Here is a 23,312-nt window from a genome sequence, read left to right on the forward strand (position 1 = left end):
GAAACCCATTTCATTTCGAAGTTTAGTATTGCTGAATAACTGAACGTTTTAACCTGCTAGTTTCGCCCTGTGCAAGTGTGTTAAAATTTTGTTGACTGAATTAAAAAAATTAAAAAACTGAAAAGCTCAAGGAAGCGAGAAACACGGTTAATAGTCATTTTTAGTTGGATATTTTCTGCCGCTATAACAAAAACAACAACCAGTAATAATAGAAAAATATTTTCCAATTATTTCGTACTCCTAACTAATTTTATTTTTCTTAAAATCGAAAAATTGAGCGTTTAAAACACGAGTTTTTCTATAAGAAAAAGCCAAGCTATCAAATTGAATTAATAATATCAGTGTGAACATAGCATTAGTGCAGTAATTGAGTTTTCAAAGAAGCTCTTTATTGACTGGAAGTAGACCTGATCTTTTTTGCAAAATGATGGGGATTCTAACATCGTAGTCACGAACGATTTTTGTGTATAAAAAAAATTCTAAATGTATAGCAAGCTTTAATATAATAAAAACAAGTAATACTACAGTTGCAGCAAAAATTCAACGTACATTGCAAAAATACATTTTATAAAATAATTAATAATGAATAGACACCAACTTAACTAACTAAATTGTTTTCATTTTCATATTTTATTATTATTATTATTTTTTTCATTTATTTTATTTTTATTTGTATTATTTTCTAATTTTTTGAAGCTATGGTCAATTGTCGTAAATAGTACAACAATTTACAAATATTTGAATTAATTTAGTATTAAACACAAGCAATTTCCCTGGAAAATTTTAAAGTAGTGCAAGAAATGAGTATCCATAAAATATAATTAAAAACAAAAAATATTTATAAAAAAAATTAATAAATTGACTAACTTAAACGCAATTACAACAAACGTCACTCTTAACTAATAAAAAGAAAAATATTCATGCCGAAAAGAAAACATTTGTTAACAAATCTATTGCATGCGATATTGGCTGCTCACACGTCGTTCGCATGAGATATTGAAAACAATTAAAATTGCGTGCGGATGAATATTGCATTAATATATTTTAAAAATAATTTATGTCGCTTTGCCTTAAACCAAAAACCAACAACTTTTTAAAACACAAACAAATACACACACACGCACACGCATACTCGTAGACACTTTTATAGATTTTCGCCGTAAAGGTGGAAATTTTGCAAACACTTGCATAGAGTTTGTGAATATCACAAAATGGGTCAATTTTTGCGATCTACATTAGCCTTAGCCTTAGCCATTCTATTATATATTTATATATTAATTATTGTAGTGATTATGTTTGTACGTGAACTACCAACGTAAAGAGAAATAAATATTTAAAAATATAAAGATTGCTTTAGGAACGAAAATAATGTATGTAAATGCTATTGATTATACTTAAATTAAAAAATAAATAAATAAAAAAATAGTATACATATATGTAGTTAACGATGTTAAAGACGATTACTTACATTTATTTGAATTACAAATTGAGTAATAAATTTTTTTGTATGTATGTGTCTATTTTGAAATATGTAATTTTGTTTTTTGTACTTTTAATGAATCTATATATAATTGTAAGAGCAAATCAAAACTGTTTAATACTTATTTGTATATAATTTAAATAAATAATTTTAATTGTATTTACCTATTTGCAAAATGATTACTTTATATATTTGCTTAGATTATTGTATAAAACTAGTCTTAAATGAAATTCCATTTTGTACTGTACTTTTTGTGGAATAGTGAAAACTAAATAATAAATAAATAATAATAAAATATGTTTTCTTTACTGTATATTATTACTTTTGTTTAAAAATCGAGAGCGGCCGAGATAATAATAACCAGAAACAAGAAATAAAGTTAACTTCGGCTATACCGCTAGAATAGCATTCGCAAACAAATTTCCATACAACTTGATTTTGATTGGTCAGCTGTGTATGCTATAGTAGTCCAATCTCAACCATTTTTTCGGAGATTGTACCGTTAATTTGGATGACTTTGATCGTTAAGTTTATATGGCAGCTATATGCTATAGTGGCCCCAGCTTCTTAGGGAGAAAGGGTCGTGTGCAAAATCTCAAATATTGTAGATATCTCGAGACTAGTTCGCGTATATACAGACAGACAGACGAACATGGCTAAATCAACTCAGCTCGTCATGCTCATTTTTATATTATTATATATGTCAATATGAGAGCATTTTGATCCACATTTACGAGTTTTTGATATCACAAAGGATCGGTCCATAACTATACAGGTGTGATAACTTTGATCTTCGCAGAGGCCAACCTTAATATCTAACTTCGGGTTCGGGTTGCACAAAGGCGTCCGATTCGTAAGTAGCCTCATCGACCAATGCCGCCACAGTCGCAAGCAAAATTTACTGTCAGCCAAATTAGGCTCGTAATATTGTTTTGGGTGAATGTGAGAATGGGCGTTTCTGCGGACCAAAGAAAAATTGGATCAAAACAGTTGATAATTCAATTCTTGTTTTTGGAAAGGAAATCGCACAGTGCAATCAAATAGTAGTTAGGTATTGTATACGATGACACTTCTTCTGCAATGACAACCGTCCAAAATTGCTTAAACGAATTTCAACGTTGTCCCACATCGGCTGGTACCCCGCTCAGGTGGCGAAAACGACTACCACGAAGGATAACGCGATAAAGCCCTAAATCTTATATGGCAGATTAAAGGTGTCCGAGATAAGACAAGAGATTTCTTCAAAGATCCCGTGGTCATATCCTACAAGAAAACTCGGGCATGTGAAAGCTGTCGGCATGGTAGGCGACGCGTTTGTTCACTCCGGATAACCGCAACAGTGAGACCACGCGTGTGACGCTTTTTAAGCTGAATCTGAAAGAAGGTGTGTGACGACTAAGAGAAAATGACTGTCTATTTCAACCATCACCTAATTAATTGACCGGCAAGTCATAGATTGGTTAAATCATATTTTATTTATCTGACAGACCTACTAAAGATTTCTATTAAAGTTTCTATGAGTTCCTTAGAGCCGATTTGACAAAACTACCCGAAATCTTAGGTACGTGTATTCGTTCATTGCTTTCTTACTCATGGTGCTATGAGGAGTAACGTATTTAGATTTTAGTTTCGTCGTTTCGGTGAAAACTCTTTCAATGTATTGAAATATGGGGTAGTCGTGGCTTGCTATAGAGAAAGGATACTGTCGGCTCCCACAACAGCTTGTTCTATTAAATCGGATTTTGTCCGACCAAGGGCTGTTATTTCGGCGATCAAACCCTATTTGAATCGGAAAGCATAAAATAGTAGGAAGAGACTTTTTGGTCAAGAACAGAGTGGATTTCAAATGTTATTTGAACACAATTTGGCCATAAAAATATATACTTATTATATAAACGAAAGTATTAATACATCCTCTTAAATATATTACATATATTTTTGGTAAATATATAGGTTAGGTCCCCAAATGAAGGAAGCCGCGAAAATTATAATTTTTTTTTAAATCGTTTTATTTTAAAGTAAAGATTACAAATCCCTAAGCGGAAAGTGAATTTTTCAATAATTTATTTATAATTTTATATAAAAATATATTTAACACACTTTGCACATATTTTTCAAGTAACTTAATTGTTGTTTTTGTTGTTGTAGCAGCAGAATTCTGTAGAATTCATATCACTTAGATGTACGGACAGGTCAGATTGGGAGTCATGCTGCCTAGAGCTCCTTAGGGCCGTAGAGGTCCTTTCTTGGGCACTCAGCTGGAGTGGCGGCGCAGTGCGCGAACATGGTGCAGATTGCACAGCCGTTAAGTCTGGTGTCGCAGTATTGCGTTGGCAGCATGGGGCCACGTAACTCGTAGTCCACTCCCTATGGGTCTTAAGGCCTGAGCAGGTCTTAAGATGGCTCCATCCATGTATCGGTCTAACAATGGGGTATTCATAATTCATTCGCGTCGAAGTCCTTTCTGCACAGGCGGCCTTCGGTCGCGCTTCACAAAAGTAACCGTGGTCGGTCCAACACCGGTGTGTCCATAGTTCTTTTGCATGCTGAAAGGAGTTCGACACGAATGAATTATGAACACCCGGTTTTGGACCCACCAGGGTTATTAGTTAGAAGTTTCCACGCGATATAACATGTGCAAAGTGTGTAATTTTATGTAAAAATTTATTCTTATTTTAAATTTAACAAAAATATAATTATTAAACAAATCAACTTTCCGTTCACAGATTTGTAATCTTCGCGTCAAAATAAGATGATTTAAAACAAAAAATTATTTTCGAAGCCTCCTTCGTTGGGGGACTTTAACTATACATTTATTATAGTTTTTTGAACTATTATTTACTTTTGGCCCAAATATGAACCATTATTATGAAATATAATATAATATTTCCATAAAAAAGTTATAGAATCTCAATACTAAAAAATGTAATACTCTTCTTACACTTTCAATTAGTTATATCTAATTCAGAGTTTCGATACTGTGCGGACCCATAATAACTTCTAGCTTAACGAAGAAGTTTCCGCATACGTTATCGCCATGCCGCTTTTGTCTTATTTGCTGTGTTCAGCCTTTCTTTCGCATAGTTGGCAACACCATATATGTGTTGATGGGGAAAAAATGAAGTGTGTTATGATCAGCACTCAAAGCAGAAAATTTTAGTGATTAAAAAATTATTCAATTAAATATTGGATGAAAAAATCGCGCAAATATATAAATGACAAATAATTCTTGCAGATGAAAGATCCCAGCAAATATATAATAATATACGAAAAGGACGGAGAAAGCAGAAAGTTGAACTCAAGGCGAAGACAGTGGATAGCTCCCCTCTGCTTCTGATAAGATTTATGCATGATTGCTAAACGCTTGAGAAAATCACCGAAATTTGTCAAAAATCAACGGATAGTGCAATCTAAACTCGTACATAGGCTAAAATTAAGACGCTGCTTTACGGTGTAGTAATAAACGTTAAAGTATTGTCAGCAACACGAATGACACAGAAAATTGTAAATTAAGTAAAGATGTAAACTAGAAGTAGCGCTCTGCATGCGTACGTGGAGCTCACAATTGTAAAAGAAAGAAATAACAAGTGATTAATTAATATAAATATTTATAACTGACATCCAAACAACTGTGAGTGCATTTCTAGTCCTGCTATTGAATTAAAAATACAACGAAAGACCGGACGCTGCGTCCCAACGTCATTGCACCAAAGTGCGGACCAATGATTGTGCCTAGCACATATGCAATGGAAATACAAATACAACATCAGCACACAACTGATGATAGCATTAACAACAATAACAATAATAATAACAACAAAAAAATTAACATAGAACAAACCCTAGGTGCAGCAACAACTCATTCTGTGACAGCCAATAATAGCATTTTAATGCCACCTTTAGACACTAAACTGTTGGCCAACAAACAGGGACTACACACAAATAACGAGGCTAATAATATCAATATGGATGTAGAGACCGCTGACGGTGAAGTGTCCGTACTGCTTGCTAATAAGAATTTTCACTATGACGCACTCTCCAACCCAGAGCAGTCATATGAAGCTGATTTCAATGTGGACGGCAATGGCGGCGCCAAATTTGTAGCCGGCGATGAAGCAAAACAACTGCTGAGTGAACAATCACATCCACAAGTTACATGGCTAGATAGTGAACAAATTGACGCACTTGACTTAACCACATTGGACATTGGCAATATGTTCTTTAATCGAGTCGATAGTGCAGAAATAATTTATCAAAAGAAAAAGAAGGAAATCAAAATGGTTGGAAAATATGTAATGGGAGATGTGCTGGGCGAAGGCTCATATGGCAAAGTGAAAGAGGTGCTCGATTCGGAAAATCTGTGCCGGCGTGCAGTGAAGATACTAACAAAGCGAAAACTGCGACGTATTCCGAATGGAGAACAGAATGTACAGCGTGAAATACAACTATTAAGGAATTTACAGCACAAAAATGTGGTGGCGCTTTTGGATGTTTTGTACAATGAGGAAAAGCAAAAGATGTACATGATTATGGAATACTGCGTAGGTGGACTGCAGGTGCGTAGAGTACATTTTAGCTTTATTTTAAGTAAAATATATACAAATATTAATATTTTTTAAATTTATTTTGTAAAAGGAACTTGTGGATAGCGCACCCGAAAAGAAACTACCTCTATTCCAGGCACATCGCTACTTTAGCCAGTTAATTAGTGGCCTGGAGTATCTACATGGTTGTAGGATAATACATAAAGATATTAAACCCGGAAATCTATTGCTTTCACTAGATCAAATATTAAAAATTTCCGATTTCGGCGTCGCTGAACAGTTAGATTTATTTGCTGTAGACGATACATGCACCACCGGACAGGGTTCACCTGCATTTCAACCGCCTGAAATTGCCAACGGTCATGAGTCATTCTCAGGCACCAAAGTGGATATTTGGAGCTGCGGTGTTACGCTGTGAGTATATTACAGTTAGCAATATGCAACAATATTAATATGTTAATCATGCAATTTTATTATGTGCCTACAGCTATAACATATGTACAGGTCAGTATCCATTCGAAGGTGATAATATTTATAGGCTTTTTGAGAATATCGGACGTGGGCAGTGGCTGGCACCAGATTGGCTATACAAATTAGATGCACAATTAGCAGGTCTCATATTAGGTCTGCTACAAGCTGAACCAGCAAAGCGATACTCTATACAACAAATACGCTGTGATCCGTAAGTTGTTGAATAAATATATTATAAATCATATATGTAAACATAATACATATTTACGCACAGTTGGTTCATATCGGCACCGGAAGAGAAGGGGCCACCAATACCCATACCGCCATTAAAGCACGATGTTTATCGCCGTTCCACGGTACTGCCTTATTTAGATGCTTACCACTATGAAACTGAGCGTGATTTGGAAGAGGTCTATTTTACCGAACACGATCTCAATCGTGAGTACGCGCGCTGAATAAATAAAAATTCTTAAAACCGCACATTTATTTAATATTACACCATCAACTAGGTGAACTTGCACGTCAGGCAGCCGCTGCTGCTGCAGAAATCAAAGCACAACAGCAACAAAAACAATTGGCAGCTGCAAATGCAACAGGGCCTTCAACAAGCGCCGGCGCGTCTACTTCGAACAGCATTAACAAGGAAAAAAAATCCTCTTCACTCAAAAGACGCGCCAAAAAACTAACATCATGTATATCTGTAAAGAAGCTCTCCAATTGTCGACCATCGTAATAAGCCGTTATGTATTTGAGCGCACATGCGCAATGCAAGTAGTCATTGGAAATGAAAAAAAAAGTTTTAATATTATGTAAACAAAATTAAGAATTTTCAACTCTAAACATTTCATTAGTTGTTGAATGTGAAGTCAGTTAGCCCTACATGAATATATGGTGCAGCTTGTAGTGCTGCGGAGAGTAATTAGAAACTTCTCGCGCTGCCAAATGCAAGTCACACGCCAACTTAAAACTTAATTATTGGAACATACAAACTACTACTTATCGTCAATGGAGTAATTCTTTATAAATTTGTTTTCCTTTGCGTTATTTTTGCTAGTATTTATTAAAATGAAAATTAGTTTTCGGTAAAACTGTATTATTCGCGTCCGCTTTTTTGTTGCGTAATTTTTAGGTAGTACATACGTTTTATTTATTAACTTATGTGTAAAATATACTCCTGTTTTTTTGTGATTTTGGTTTTATATTTTAATTTTTGCTTTTTTGTTTATGCTTTTTGCTTTCTTTTTTTGTTTTCTTAATTTTTTTGTTTTTGGTTTCTTCTTTTTTTGTTTTTGTTTTCTTCTTTTTTTTATTTTTTTAATTTTTTGTTTTCTAAATTTTTGTTGTTCTTAATTTTGTTGTTGTTGTGTTTTATTCTTTTTTGTTGTTGTTTTTGTTTTCTTTTTTGTGTTTTTGTTTTGGTTTTTTTTTTGTTTTTGTTTTCTTTTTTGTGTTTTTGTTTTGGTTTTTTTTTTTGTTTTTGTTTTTTTTTTTTTATTGTTTCCTTTTTTCCTTTCTTTTTTTTCTTTTACGCCTCTATTCAATCACATATTTTGCCGTGAAAGGGAGATGTGCAAAATTAATGAATAAAAAATTCTGTTTTTTTTTTGGTATAAATATAACGATTGCGTGTAATTTCTGCTTAAATAATCTGAGTACTGAAACTCACACTTGCCATATGTGTGGAGGCTTTTAATGCGTCAACAAACAAAATGGCACTTATCTTATGAGCCATATTGAGTTTGTTTTTCAAAATGTAATGTATTATTTTTTGTGCGCCGATAACATACGCAATCACATACATATATACATACTTAGTAGAATATATTTTGGAAACTTGAAGACTTCAGGAGCCAAAACCCATTTTTGAGACCATAAAAGTAATATATCCATAAATACAAACATATAAATATACATAGAATGCATATAAGCAAATGAAAGAATGCATACATTTCCTACCGACAATACAAAAACATTGTGTTTTCGTTTCTTAGCTGAAAAATGAAATCTTATTTGTTATGAATTACATATGTGATTGGTTTAATAGAACCAATGCACGTATACAGAAAAACAAAATATATTTTCCATATTTTTAACACTTGACAAAATATAAACCGTTTGTTGTAAATGAAAAGCTGATTCTTATTTTATTGCATATGGTATAATTATGAATGTGAAAAGTTTTATAACTCCGTCTTATTTGCCATTAAATCCACCGGGCCAACTTGACCCACATGCGCCTCATTCAACTCGGGCATAATGAACATTTGGTAATAATGTTCACCCAATTTCGTCAGCTTTTTCTGCATTAAATTGCGTAGTGTATCGACATATTGCGGCGGAATTTTGGACATATGCGGATTACGCCAATGCAGCTCGTTGTTGTCGACATGGAAGAGTGCCGGTGAGGGCACGTGATCTTTTAAGTAATTCCAAATGCACTCCTTCAACAGCAAGGCAATCTGCGAAAAGAAGTTTGTAATTTGAAAATAATCTCTGATAATTGCTTTTTGGTGACAATTTAACTAACCTCTGGTGGTTCAAAGTGTTTGATGATTACGTGTAGATTGGAAAGTGGTGGCGGCAGTAACTGTCCCATTGCCAGCAACTGCAATAGTTTTTGCGTACAACGCATAAGTTCGTCGTTGGGATCGAAAGGTTGGAATTTGTTAACTGCAAAAAAATATAAAAAGCAATAAAATACAATACAAAAAGCTATTTTCATCATAATTACCATTTTTTGCGCGCCACTGATGCAAACAGGTGGCACACATGGCACGCAGCAGCACCGATGAAAAGCACAGCGCCGGTCTATGCGCTGCTATAAAGCCCAACAACGCCCAAAGCACTGGAGATGTGGTAAATGCGCGACGTATCATCAGATCACGTTCCATTGTCACTTTGGTGAACTCTTCATCCGGAAAGGGCAGACCATTGTACATGACATCCGTTGATACCATTTCGACCAGCAATAGCGATATCATGGAGTAACCCTCGACGGAATTTTGTTTATCTGCCACCGTGCAGCAAGCATCTAAAGCTTTGAGCAACAACGTTTGCATTTCAGTTGGACACACTTTTTGCTGCTTTGTGGCCAAATCAGGTCGCAAACCGCGCCCAATCACACCCGCATGCAGCACGGTACGATTGGCATTTGGCCCTAAACTATGTCGTTGATTTTGTAGCAAAACCATTTCATGCTCTGGTATTTCCAGCTGATCCACTTCTGGTTCTTCATACTGACCGAATAAATAGCCATAATAGAAAAGTGCACCCTCTACTAACTCGCGTATACATGCAGTACGCGCCGCCTTGCGTGCAACGCATTGCCGCGTCAGCAGCAAGTAGGCACGATTCACTGCAGCCGAACGAGATATTGAACCTGCAATATGAGAAAAGTGAAAAAATGGATTATTAATAGTTATAGGAAAATTTGTTTAAAACTAAAAAAACTTCGGTAGAAAATACCCTTCACAAATAAAAAAAAACTTTTCCATTCAAGAACTTTATTTTGATCGTTCAGTTTGTATGGCAGTTACAGTAGTCGATATCGGCGTTTCCGACAAATGAGCAGATTCTTCGGAGGAAACCGCAAGTGCAAAATTTCAGATTGATATCTAAAGAACTCAACTCGGAATGCAGACAATAGTTGAGTTCTTTAGATATCAATCTGAAATATTGCACTTGCAATATATATATATATATATATGTCTCCGACATTACCTTCTGGGTGTTACAAACTTCGCGGCAAACTTAATACCCTCTTCAAGGTATAATAATAAATAGCTATAGACAAAACTTTGTTTAAAAAATATGTAGCTTACTTTTTTCGGTGAGTGCCAAGAAGAAATACTTTACGCTTAAAATTGACAGCTTTAATATCTGCACAAAAAATATTGGATTAATGAAATATTATAATAACAGTAAAAAGAGCTTACCTCTGTGGTGCGGATCACCGTGCCTTTCAAGCCAACATCAATTGTGTTGAGCAAGTCTATGATAGTGTGTGCTAAAATACGCCGGCCGGCATCATTTTCTTCTTCTTCGCTTTCGTCGGAATCATGCAGCGGTATGCCTACTATGAGCTTGGTATCCTCATCTGTATTTTCCACATCCATTGCCTCCACTTCAGCATCCGCCGCGGCATATTTTACTTTTTTATTATCACTACCAATTTCGCTGTTACTAACATTTTTGATATTTTGTGCAACTTTAATTGCCTTCGCGCTGTTTGCTTCGGCTAATTTATTCATGTGTAGAATCACTTTAGTTAGCGTGACTTCCAGAATTTGTAAAATTTTCGGTAAACAATCGTTGAGCACATTTGGCAGCAGGTTTTGCTTCATATATTGAAATGAGTTCTTCTTTTGCATTCTGCGACGATGAAATTTAAAGAATACATTAGTTAATATTTTGTGATTACTTTATATGTATATGCAAACTTACTTTGTTAGCGTGTTAAGATTTTTGAATGTGTTAAGCGCCTCTGACTGGTCACTGGTTATTAAACGTGTGTGTTTGAATTGTTCCTGAAGCAGCACATCTTCCAGCACCATTTGTAAACCTGGCTTAATGCATGGAAATTCAACTACACCACTTTGACCACCAATTATACGTATGACGGCACCCAAACCATTGGGATTTGTCACATATGACTTGCGTAGTAATTCCGATATCGTCTGATAGTAAATATGTGAATGTTGTGTAGCTGAAAAAAAAACACATGCTATGACAATAACATGATGCATTGATATATTTCAAGCTTTTACATACAAACAATCAACAGGAGACGCACAGCAGTTTGCTGTTGAAAGATATTTGCGCTCAAACAATTCTTCCAAAGCAAATATTTCGAGTCTTCGGTCGCCAGGTCATTCATTAGCGGGCAAACTGTTGCATTTAGTACTACTTGTTCCAGATCTTGCAGATTATATTCGAGGAAATCCTGACACCAAGTGTACTGTTCTGCCATTTGTGACACTGCGATAAGCAGATGAGCACCATTTGATTTTAAACGCAATGTCAGACTGTTAAGCGATGGTTGCATCTCTGCAAACACCTTGTTGCTCATCCAAAGGGGGGTTTTCTGTATTATAGTATTGCGTAGATCATCACTATCTACATATAAGAAAATACGTAATATTCTGTTAAATTTATACGGCCCATATAATTAATTACATACATATTTCAAGAAACACAATCACCAGGTTTTGCAGTAATGCATCCGCATATGTAGCCATCAGCAATAGAAATGGTATGATACAGGCATCTAAACTTTTTTTTGGATTAAAACCATCTTTCAGGAGTTCAGTCAATGCTTGCTTAAGCTCCTGTTCATGCGCGAAGGATAAGTAATCTAAAATACCTAGTTCAGAGTCGAAGCGACAGCGATAATCGTCAGCAAAACGTTTGAGGCTGCATTGCAAAATATGTGATATAATGCTTAAGGGAAAGCAACCGCCTAGACGCGCTACGACCCAATCAAAACTAAGTGAATAACGTTGAAAAGCACCTGAAAGGAAAAAAGTGTGTTATAATTTATTTGTTTTCCCAGATATAAATTGAAGAATGCATACCCAATAAAGTTTCTACACAAGTCTCTTTCTCACTATTTGTAAGTTTACGAAAACTCAAACTTATTAACGTAAGTAAACCGCGCATTGCACCGCAATTGAGCCAATAATTACATGCAGCTATAATAGACATCTTTCGTTTGGTATACCTGTCTGATAACTTTCCTACAAGATCAAGACTCCACGAAGCAATCACGGGACCCCAAGCTGGGGGTCCTTTGACAACTAAATTTTCAAGCGCCTCTTGTACTGCTGCCCAGTTACTATCCTCTATAACCGCTAGCTGTGTCGTAGCATTGTTACTCGAACTGGGACCCGCACCTTGTTTACCTTGTCGTATTGGTAGTCCAGTGGTATAGTCTACATTTGCATTAGCCAAATAATTTTGTACTGCTACTTCAGCAACAATCGAGAAATATTCCAAGATAATCTCGCGTGCAGCCGGCAAGTCCTCAAGCAGGCGAAAACAACTTCGCAGCAAAGAGCTATTTGGAAGCTTCTTAGGATTGCCGTTATGGTTCGTTACTGCTTGAATGAATTGCTTTAACTCCACCAAAACATGTTGTTTTAACATTTTATACTTTGATGAAATATTCAGCAAATCAAACGCCAAAAATATCCTGGTCAAACACTGATCATAACAAAACTGAGTAAGTAAAGGAGAACGTTGCAGTAAAGAAGTAAGTGTTACCATATTTTGTGAATTTCCTAAATAAACACATACTAAAAAAAGCTTACGGCAGAGAATGTAGACTATAAATTGATAATAATTTACATTTGCTGCTTACGGCAACTCAAACCAGAGAATGTAGATATAATCTACATCATGGATAATGATCTACATAATACATATATATATGTATATAGATGTATAAATTTAATATTTAATATAATCTTAATTCTCTGCTTAATTTAACCTACAACAGCTGATTTTTGTTTTTGTTGTGATTTCCAGAAATGGAAAACAATTATCAAAAACAAAACAAACAGAAAGAAAATGAACTTGTCAAAGCAATTTGTCAATTTGAAGAGGCTAAATTATTATTTATTTATCGCTCCGCAGCAAAAGATTATTGGTAATTGGCTCGGTGCCAATTTGCATCAGAATTGTGCCTATTCTAGTAAAATGTCAAAGTTTATCGAAATACCAGTGCAAGCAGATAAGTTACTAAAATTATTCCGTTCGACAGTAGTTCCCAAATTAAATGTGAGCGACAACAGGGGCAATCAACGTCACAAAGGTCAAGCTGGACGAATTGGGGTAATTGGTGGGTCTCTAGAGTACACCGGGGCTCCATATTTTTCAGCCATTAGTGCTATGCGTGTAGGTGCTGATTTGGCTCATATATTTTGTCAACGCGATGCTGCTGTTGTTATCAAATCGTATAGTCCCGAATTAATTGTGCATCCTTTATTGGATGCGGATGATGCTATAGAACAAATGTCACCATGGTTAGAACGATTACACGTATTAATCATAGGTCCTGGACTAGGACGAGATCCAAAGATACAAAAGACTGTCGTTTGTCTTATCGAACTTTGCAAACAACTAAATAAACCCTTAATTATTGATGCCGATGGCCTCTTCATACTCAATGAAAATATGGATTTGCTTAATGGATTAAGCAATGTCATATTGACGCCAAACGTTATAGAATTTCGACGTTTATTTAGTGACGATGTCGAAGTAGTAAAACAGCGAATGGCGCAGCTAGGTGATGGCGTAATTGTACTTAAAAAAGGTTCACAAGATAAAATTTATATACCAAGTACCTCGGAAATTTACACACTTCCATCGGGTGGTTCTGGTCGTCGATGCGGCGGACAAGGTGATTTACTATGCGGTTCGATTGCTACCTTTTTTCATTGGGCTTTAGAATCTAATCAGTCAAATGCGGCATTTATTGCAACGTTTGCGGCGAGCTATTTGGTGAAGCAATGCAATGCGGCTGGTTTTCAAAAATGGGGTCGCAGTATGGTGGCGAGCGATATGTTAAATGAAATTCATTTAGTGTTCCGCAACATTTTTGAAGAGCAGTAATTTTGTTTTATGCCAATGAATACGGCGAAGAAGTTGATGTAAATGGTTAGCGAAAACACTTGTTGATTGCATTTTTAAGTTTTCTTCTTTCTCTCTCTCAATTTTATTAAAGTTCGTAGTTTTATAGAAATCAATATTCACTCAGCGATATATCTATTTAGGAAGTTAAGATTTAAAATGTATACTCTGATTTTATTGTATAAATTAATAATATTTGAAAATTAATAAATTACCGAAGTGGCATAAACGCATAAACCGTTTGTGCGACAGTCAGATCTACTTAACAGGAACGGACCCGGAATTTTGTCCGGCAAGGAACATGAGATTTAAAATATATACTCTGGCTTTATTGTTTATTTTAATAAATATATATGTATCTATATATATTTGAGAATTAATGACTTATAAATTGTAACAAAACAAACTAATTGAGAATACTTATACACCGGAGCATAAGGAAAAGGGTGTTAGATGAACTGGGTTTGTTGGGCATGCAAAGAGGTGGTTAGTATCATGCGAAGACTTATTGCACGCAGGACATATGTTTGGAATATCGGGGTCTATTCTGGATAAGTAGGAGTTTAAACTACTACAATATCCAGAAGGAAGTTGCGCGAGGTTCACAGCTCTACGTCTGCTGATTTGACTCCTGGTACGCAATTCACTGCGAGGGAGTCGATGAAGGTGTTGATGGCTCCACTGTGAATGGCGGTCAGTACTTGTCTATAGTTAGGTGCGTCCGAAGTTCGGTCGGCGTACTGTCTGATGTCGTCGACGTAATCAAGTAAGGACCTCTTGATGTTCCTAGGATGCGGTTCCGCTTCAAGTAGATGACGCAGGGGTAATTTCTGCGAAAACATCCCAACAGAAACTGCTTGGAGAGGAGCTCGTTATGTTCCTTAACCGAAAGCATAAGGACCTCACTGTGCAGGTGTTCAATTGGGGACATCAAGAGGCACCCCGTGATAGTCCGGAGTGCAGTGTTTTGACAAGTCTGAAGCTTCCTCGTCTGCGTTGCACTACATCCAGGCGACCAAATTGGTGATGCGTAGTTTAGGACCGGCGGGCTGATTGCCTTGTACTTTGGCAGTTATCGCGGTCGTGTGAGGAATGAAGAAGCACAGACTGTCCAATGTTACGCTTAAAATTTTAGAGTTATTCACTGTCGGAATTTTTGTGCCATCGATTGGTATTTTCAGGTCCAGTCTGAATTCCTTCGTCCAATTTGTGAAGATGGTCGCTGTGGAGTGGATTTAGTGGGGCAGAGTGTCAGACTCCTTGCAGAGAAGAAGCGAGCAAGGTCGTACAGGTAGCTGTTTACTTTTGAGCACATGCCATCGATTCCATTACCCGACGTCAATATCGTGCAGTCATCAGCGTACGAGGTCTCGGAAATTCCTGCTGGTGGTTGGGGGAGTTTCGAAATGTAGAAATTAATCAGTAGTGGGGAGAGAATACCGCCCTGCGAAACCCCCTTTTCAATTATTCTAAGTTTGGATTTTTGGCCTCAAAACACTACGGATGATGACCCGCGCAAGTAGTTCATGGTCTACCGCTTCAGCCCTGGAGGGACGTTGATTGTTCTAGGTCCTCAAGTAGCGTTGTGTGATTGACTGTGTCAAAAGCTTTTGAAAAGTACAACGCTAAGAGGATCGTCCTTTCGCAAGGGGGACATAGACAAGTTGAGGACCTTGGTGAGGTAGCTTACTCCCGTCGAGCCTAGATGTTTTAGCATCAGCATGCTTATTCCGTCAGGGCCAATGGATTTAGACGATTTGGTCTTTTTGATGACACTCTGAACCTCCCATCGGTGAAAGTAAGTGGTGCGCAGTCTTTTGGCATTTTGCGCAGCCGTCGGGTAACACATCGATTGGCCTTGTCGGTCGAAGGGTGCAGTGTAAGCTGTCAGCTAAAATAGCTCGCGCACTTCTTCGGGTCCGAATAGGCATGGCCATCGAATTGAATTTCAACCCGGTCGTCATGTCTCTTCGGAGTAGACAAGACCTTGACAGTAGTCCAAAGCTTACTTACACCGGTGGAGAGATTGCAGGACTTCAGGTGCTCTATCCATTTTGTCCGCTTAAGTTGATTTACCATTTCCCGATCTCCAAGCTGAGATCCCTTATTCGGGGATCGGCATGGCGTAAGGTGTCGCGCTCGTTTGCTAATACAGCTACTTCGCCTGGGAAATAATGGTGGAGTTCCGCGATTCTTCCAGCCGGTATGAAGCGAGCAGTAGCAGCAGCGATCACCTTGCGGATTTGACGCTCGCCAACGATGACGTCCGTAGCAATGAGTAGTGTTTTGAAGGTGCTCTCAGAACATTTTATACTCTCGCAACTTGCAAGAATCAAAGCCCGGGAAATTACTGCAGGTGTTAACAAAATTTTATATTAAACAAGTATTGATTTATCAATTGTAATGATCCGATTCATCCCATTTTTAACACAAAAACATATTACAAGTATTATTAAGAGTTTCATTTATTTATTTTATTATATGAATTTCAATTATACAAGTATATCATACACATTGACCGATATTTTTGGTAAAAATTCAACTTTAGGCAATGGAGTCCACATATTCAGCACCTAGGAGCGTGAACATACTTTAAACGCATTATTCAGATGGAATTTAAAATGGTGTACTATAATATAGATATATGATTTGAGAAGAATGTTATGTACCGAATTTGGTTGAAATAGATTAAGCAGATCCCAAGATATGGGTTTTCACCTAAAAGTGGACGGTGTCACGTGTACTATTTAATTTTGAACGCGGTTCCTATAAAATCATCTCATAATATCCCAGGAATAAAAGTTAATGTCAATGGCGTATTTAGTGCTTGATTTATCACGCTTTTAGTAGTTTTTAACAGTACCGTTTCACTCACTTTCACACTGTCGAAAGAGGTGCTAAAAACTTTAATTTTCAGTGAATTTTATTATTATAGCTTTAGCGGCTTAGGAAATATGCACATTAACCTATTGGGGCGGGACCAAGCCCACTTTTAAAAACAATTTAAACTGCAGATGCTTCTACCTAATTTGATCCTGTATACCAAATAACAGTCTTGTATCTTATTGTGGTGCTTAGTTATTGCAATTTATTTGTTTTTGATTAATGGCGTTTTGTGGGGGCTGCAGCACCAACCGTCTTACGGTACCAAGAAACATGTCTTCCAAGTTTCATAAAGATATCTCAATTTTTACTCAAGTTACAGCTTGCACGGATGGACGGACGGGCGGACAGACAGTCATTCGGATTTCAACTCGTCTACTCATCCTGATCATTTATGTATTGTATATACTTGTATAACCCTATATCTAACTCGAGCAGTTTTAGGTGATACAAACAACCGTTAGGTGAACAAAACTGTTATACTCTGTAGCAACATGTTGCGAGGGTATAAAAATAGTCTACCTATTTATAAGTAAATGTATATGACTGTGATTTTGAGTTATTTTAAGAATATTTCAAATATATTCAAGTTTTTTTTTCGTAATTACTACAAAATATCGTGACTGGCAACCCTGCGTTGCAAGAGATTGCTCTTTGACTCTCAGCTCATTCGTTTCTACGGGGAAAATCCAATTTTTGCGGGTATCCTACCGTACGGTGTGTAGAAGCGGTGGTGAGTGTTCATTTACATTGCGCTCTCAAAAAATAAGTTGTATCAGCTGACTCGGTCCACGGTATTGCGTCGGTGACTGTTTAAAGCATAACACTTTCCGCCGCGACCAAAGAAGGTGAAGACATGTCATGATTGCACTATTTTATATCAATGCCTGCAGACCCATATATATCCAGCTCTGTACCCTACAAGAAACTGCTGATGGGTTCACCAATACACTTATATTTATTATGTCAGTACTGACAGTCAAATGAACAGTAAAATGACTGTCAATGTTTACGATTTTTCCAAAAGCAAATTATATTATCTACCGCGCAAAAGTATGTATAAATTGGGACTCTTTTGACCCTCATTATGGGCTAATTATCTTTTGGTGTCGCTCTGTGCATTCACACTAGCAAAAATAGCCCAGCAACTCAATCGAGTTTTTCTGTCATTCCTTTTTATAAAATGTAATGTTGCAAATATTTGTGCGGTTCGGCTGCGCGATACTTAGAGTGTGTTGCATATTTCATTTGTATGTTGGGGTGATGGTCTCACATTTGGTTGCAATGAATTACCATGAATGTGGTAAAATGGTGTGCATAATACCTACCCGCTAAATAGTAGAGTAGAAAAGCGTATGACGGGAATTCCCTAATCCACCAGAATGTATTGAATGCCCGCTACTAATATTTTCAAGGCCAAATTTATAACAGGAATTTTCTAATCTTGTTTTTCTATTTATTATAAATCATCCTTGAATTAATTACAATTCTTGATTTAAATAAAATGATATTGGAACTAAATCCTAACCGCAAAGGATTTAAATAAAAGCATCTTAATATATTGCGTAAATAAAAATGTAAAGTTACCATTTTTATGAGAATTCTTTTATGTATACTCTTATATTATTACATTTAATATCGCTATATGTTAGTAAAAATTTAAATTGAATATTTTTGAGTATATTAATTTTTTCTTCATTCACAATTTTTCAAAAAATTTTATTATTCTATGCATATCTATATAGTATATAAAACAAAGTCAGGTTTTTTACAACCCTTATAACTCGAGATCGGCTAGACCAATTTTTATGGTTTTTGGTTCCTAGAATTTGTCCCCGCCCCGAATAGCAGAAAACATCTTAAAAATAATGAAAACTCGACGAAAACATAGTTATAAAAGATGAATAATTTTCCCTAACTGTTACTTTGTTTCGTACCTGCCAAAAATTTGTTGTCCATTCTTTCAAATACTATAAGTAATGGTTGACATGCGTTCAGAAACAATGACAAATGATTAACGTTTACGCGTGCGTTTATAAATTTATTTTGTGTAAATTAAAGTTTATATTCTCGAAAACAATTTCTAAAATTTTTTTATAGGTTAACGAAAACGTAAATGTCTTTTTATGTTGTCTATGATTTTTTAAAGGTTTATTAAGTTAGGTAAGAAGTAAGGTTAAAAAGTGCTGAACAATTGTTTCTGCATCTCCAAATCAAATACGCACATTTTTGCTATCATCATTTCGACATGCTTCCAATCAAACCCACGTGACCTGTGGAACAAATACAAAGATAACTTGTCAGAAGACATTTTACATCGAATTCGTGTCGGCATAAGAAATCCTGATATTGAGGCGAATGAGTAGATGCATAACCAGGCTTTGCTCTTGATCGAAGATATGTGTTACCTCATTTGCGGCAGTTTGTTAGTCAGGTTAGGAATGCCAGCACGCGATCTCGGAATGAATGACGCATTTAATAGAGAATTGGAACGTGAACGTGAACGTGAATATGATCCATGTGAATTAGCACAGTCAGTTCGAACGAATGTACCACTATTGAGTCCTAAACAGAGAGAAAACTATGATACATTGATTAATGCAATTGATGATGGAAATGGTGGCTTTGTTTTCTGGATGCCCCTGGCGAAACTGGAAAGACATTCCTCATGCCATTGATTTTGGCCACTGTACGTGCGAGATCAGAAATTTGCGGTATCAGTTGCTTCTTCTGGAATTGCCATTAAACCTTCAAACTACTGAATAACCGACATGTAACATTTCGAACCACTCCTCAATGGCCAAAGTTTTAGTAGCATCAAAAATCATAATATGAGACGAATGCACAATGGCGCTTGACCGAACATTAAAAGATCTACGCAATGACTCGAGATGTTTTGGCGGTGCAATGATTTTACTATCTGACGATTTCCGACAAACACTACCAGTCATTCCAAGACATGCTGCTGCCGCCGAAATCAACGCTTGCCTCAAAGCATCAAATCTGTGGCGATATGCAAAGAAACTTCAACTGTCAGTAAATATGAGAGTTGCATTGTTGAACGATCTATCTGCTGATGATTTCTCCAAGCAATTGTTGACTATAGGTAATGGCCCTGTTCCTGTTGACGAATCGAGCGAATTGATTTCGTTTCCTCCAAATTTTTGCAATTTCGTCTCATCGAAAGACGAGCTTATCAACAAAGTATTCCCGGATATCATTGCTAACCACAAAAATACTAAATGGTTAAGTGAGCGAGCAAGTTTGGCGGCTAAAAATAAAGATGTAGCTGACCTAAATATTATAATTCAGAATCAAATCGTAGGTACTCTATGAACATGAAGCCACTAATTATCCAACTGAATTTTTAAACTCCTTGGATGTGCCTGGTTTACCACCGCACAATTTGCCATTGAAAGTTGGCTCGGTAGTCATCATGCTTAGAAATTTAAACCAATCAAAACTGTGCAATTGAACACGTTTGGCGATAAGAAAACTGATGAGCAATGAGATTCACGCGTTGATACTCAAAGGAAAATTTTAAGATGAGGAAGTTCTTATTCCAAGGATTCCTTTAATCCCAACGGATAAGCCTTTTGAATTTAAACGAATTCAATTTCCGAATCGTCTTGCCATCGCCATGACGATTAACAAATCATAGGGCCAATCATTGACTATTTGTGGCCTCAATCTAGAAAATGCATGTTTTTCTCATGGTCAATTGTTCGTGGCATGTTTACGTGTCGGTAAACCATCCGCTTTATTTGTTCTTGCGCCTGACAAAAAAACAGAGAATGTCGTTTACCACAAAGTGCTTAAATGAACAGAGTTAATCCGAGTGCATCACATGCTACACACCACACTTTAATTGAATCTTTATTTTTCTGACACGTGTTTGAAGTACTTAATTTTTATTTGTATTCTCTTTCTGTATGTATTGTTGATCATAATAAAATACTTTTATATATCTATCTATTTTCATATTTATTTTGTATCATTGTATTACGTTCATCAAAGCCTATACTAGTTCAGCTTAAAGGTAACACGACATTTATTGACTGTTAGGCGGTACGAAGTTCGCCGGGTCAGCTAGTTACATATAAAAAATAGATAACAGAATTCAAATTTCTGAATGAATGGTATATATTCATTTAAAACCGAGCGCTCTTGCAACCATTAAAATTATTTGAAAATGCAATGGAATGCTGAAAAAGGAAGCAGCGAACTGTTACGAACAAGAACACAAAGCGTGCCAACCGCACACGAGTGGCACGGTCCCTTAACCGGTTTGGGTTGCAAAAGAGTCCCAATGTAAACATACACTTATATTCCAATTTCAGCGTACAACTATTGCTGCTCATGCGCCCGCTGACATCGCTTATATTGCTGTTGTTTTGTGGTTTTGAGCAAATCAGCAGGGTAGCATCTCTTTGATTTACTACTCTTTGGGTTTGTCGCTCATTAAAAGCGGCAAGCTAAGTTATCTATGTATGCAGATATACATACATATGTAAATGTAGCTGTTGTGAGATACCAAAATGTGATATAAAGGTAAAATATTTAATCGCAAATTTTTCATAAAATTTGTTCAATTTATCTCCATTTAAACTTTTTACTAGTGTTCTTGAGCTTTTATCAGCTTTCGATAACTTATATTTTCGGAAAATTTTTGCTTCTCGTTGATAGCTTTCCGCTGAGTTGCAGAACTTTCACTTTTTTTGTAACTGACGATTGATTTTCTATTTTGTGCTAGACAAAGCAACAGACATGATAAATCAATTAATATCCTTTAGATATATTCTATTTTACGAATTTCTCTTTTATATTAACATTTGCTTCCTATTAAAACATTACGCTTGAATCGGAAAGCGTTCATTTTCCATGAACTTTTGCTTTTGGTTTCCAATACTTGTTCGAGAAAATAACATAGGTACACACATACATACATGTTGAAACGATTAATATCATTTAGAAGTGAATATATCCAAATCGGCATAATTTATCTGCATTACAATAAATTTTAACGTGATGAGATATTGAAATTTAAAAAAATATTTTTCTTACTTCTTTCGCTATTAAAAATTTTAAATTAAATAAATATCTAAATATTATTTCCAAGTTTTCTTTCGAGAATGTAATTCGACTTCTACTTTACTACGAAAGAATTTGTGCCTATCACTGATGCTATGGTTCGGTCGGTATTGTAAACAAGTTGATTTAATACATTTAAATTATCACAAAATATTTTTCAATTAAAAACCAATACCTAACAAGTAAGGAAGGGCTAAATTCGGATGTAACCGAACATTTTATACTCTCGCAAAGTCAAATAGTATACTCGTTTGAGATTTCTTTGTGGATTGACTGATATTTTCGGTAGAACGTCAACTATAGGCACTGGGGTCCACATATTTAGCACTTAGGGGCTTGAACAGTTATGGTTCGATTTAGAATTAATCGCATTATTCACGCAAAGTTTTATCCCGATACAGTCATTGTTGCCTGATTCGCATAGTGGAAAGTGAAAAAATCAGATGAAATTGAAAATGGTGTTATATGGGAAATAGGTGTGATTGTAGTCCGATTTCGCCCATTTTCGCACTATGATATAGAAATATGAAAAGAACGTCATGAACCGAATTTGGTTGAAATCGGTTAAGCAGATCTCAAGATATGGGTTTTCACCTAAAAGTTTCACCAACCTGTGCCACGCCCACCGTCTAATTTTGAACGCGGTTCCTATAAAGTCATCTCATACCATCCCAGAGATAAGATTTAATGTCACTGGCATGTTTAGTGCTTGATTTATCGCGCTTTTAACAGTACCGTTATTTGGAGAGTGGGCGGAGTTGCCACCCGATTTCACCCATTTTCACACTGTGTGTAGAGGTTCTAAAAACATTTGCTTCCAGTGAATTTTGTTATTATTGCATTAGCGGTTTAGGAGATATGCACATTAAACCTATTAGGGGCGGGACCACGCCCACTTTAAAAAAAATTTTAACTGCAGATGCCCCTCCCTATTCTGATCCTGTGTACCAAATAAGAGTCTTGTATCTTGTTGTGGAGCTTAGTTATGACAATTTATTTGTTTTTGATTAATGGCGTTTTGTGGGGGCTGCAGCACCAACTGTCTTACGGTACCAAGAAACATGTCTTCCAAGTTTTATAAAGATATCTCAATTTTTACTCAAGTTACAGCTTGCACGGATGGACGGACGGACGGACAGACAGTCACCCGGATTTCAACTCGTCTACTCATCCTGATCATTTATGTATTGTATATACTTGTATAACCCTATATC

The 23,312-nt window shown here is 36.2% G+C and overlaps 4 protein-coding genes across 5 annotated transcripts; 3 read left to right on the top strand and 1 right to left on the bottom strand.

Annotated features, from left to right (window-relative positions):
- Positions 1–4,567: 4,567 nt before the first annotated feature.
- Lkb1 (Lkb1 kinase) lies at positions 4,568–7,588 on the top strand. 2 transcript variants are annotated; one of them, XM_070105497.1, is made up of 5 exons: positions 4,568–6,036; positions 6,116–6,438; positions 6,512–6,706; positions 6,770–6,937; positions 7,005–7,139. In XM_070105497.1, exons 1-5 carry the CDS (start codon positions 5,203–5,205, stop codon positions 7,006–7,008), a joined length of 1,524 nt encoding a protein of 507 aa, XP_069961598.1. In that variant the 5' UTR covers positions 4,568–5,202; the 3' UTR covers positions 7,009–7,139. The 2 variants fall into 2 exon arrangements, with proteins under 2 accessions (XP_069961598.1, XP_014090442.2); XM_014234967.3 differs by having other exon boundaries at positions 4,569–6,036; positions 6,770–6,933; positions 7,005–7,588.
- Positions 7,589–8,609: 1,021 nt separating this feature from the next.
- Positions 8,610–12,739, bottom strand: omd (integrator complex subunit 5 omd). The gene is made up of 9 exons (XM_014234965.3): positions 12,069–12,739; positions 11,675–12,004; positions 11,266–11,610; positions 10,939–11,200; positions 10,431–10,866; positions 10,317–10,374; positions 9,227–9,874; positions 9,023–9,165; positions 8,610–8,954 (listed from the first exon to the last, which is right to left on the bottom strand). Exons 1-9 carry the CDS (start codon positions 12,637–12,639, stop codon positions 8,676–8,678), a joined length of 3,072 nt encoding a protein of 1,023 aa, XP_014090440.2. The 5' UTR covers positions 12,640–12,739; the 3' UTR covers positions 8,610–8,675.
- Positions 12,740–12,990: 251 nt separating this feature from the next.
- Naxd (NAD(P)HX dehydratase) lies at positions 12,991–14,500 on the top strand. The gene has a single exon (XM_014234968.3). It carries the CDS (start codon positions 13,063–13,065, stop codon positions 14,104–14,106), a length of 1,044 nt encoding a protein of 347 aa, XP_014090443.1. The 5' UTR covers positions 12,991–13,062; the 3' UTR covers positions 14,107–14,500.
- A 5,354-nt stretch (positions 14,501–19,854) lies between these two features.
- LOC138856947 (uncharacterized) lies at positions 19,855–20,343 on the top strand. Its single transcript, XM_070108053.1, has one exon. It carries the CDS (start codon positions 19,855–19,857, stop codon positions 20,341–20,343), a length of 489 nt encoding a protein of 162 aa, XP_069964154.1.
- Positions 20,344–23,312: the final 2,969 nt, after the last annotated feature.

Source organism: Bactrocera oleae, chromosome 2, assembly GCF_042242935.1.
Source record: "Bactrocera oleae isolate idBacOlea1 chromosome 2, idBacOlea1, whole genome shotgun sequence".
Taxonomy (NCBI): Eukaryota; Metazoa; Arthropoda; class Insecta; order Diptera; family Tephritidae; genus Bactrocera; species Bactrocera oleae.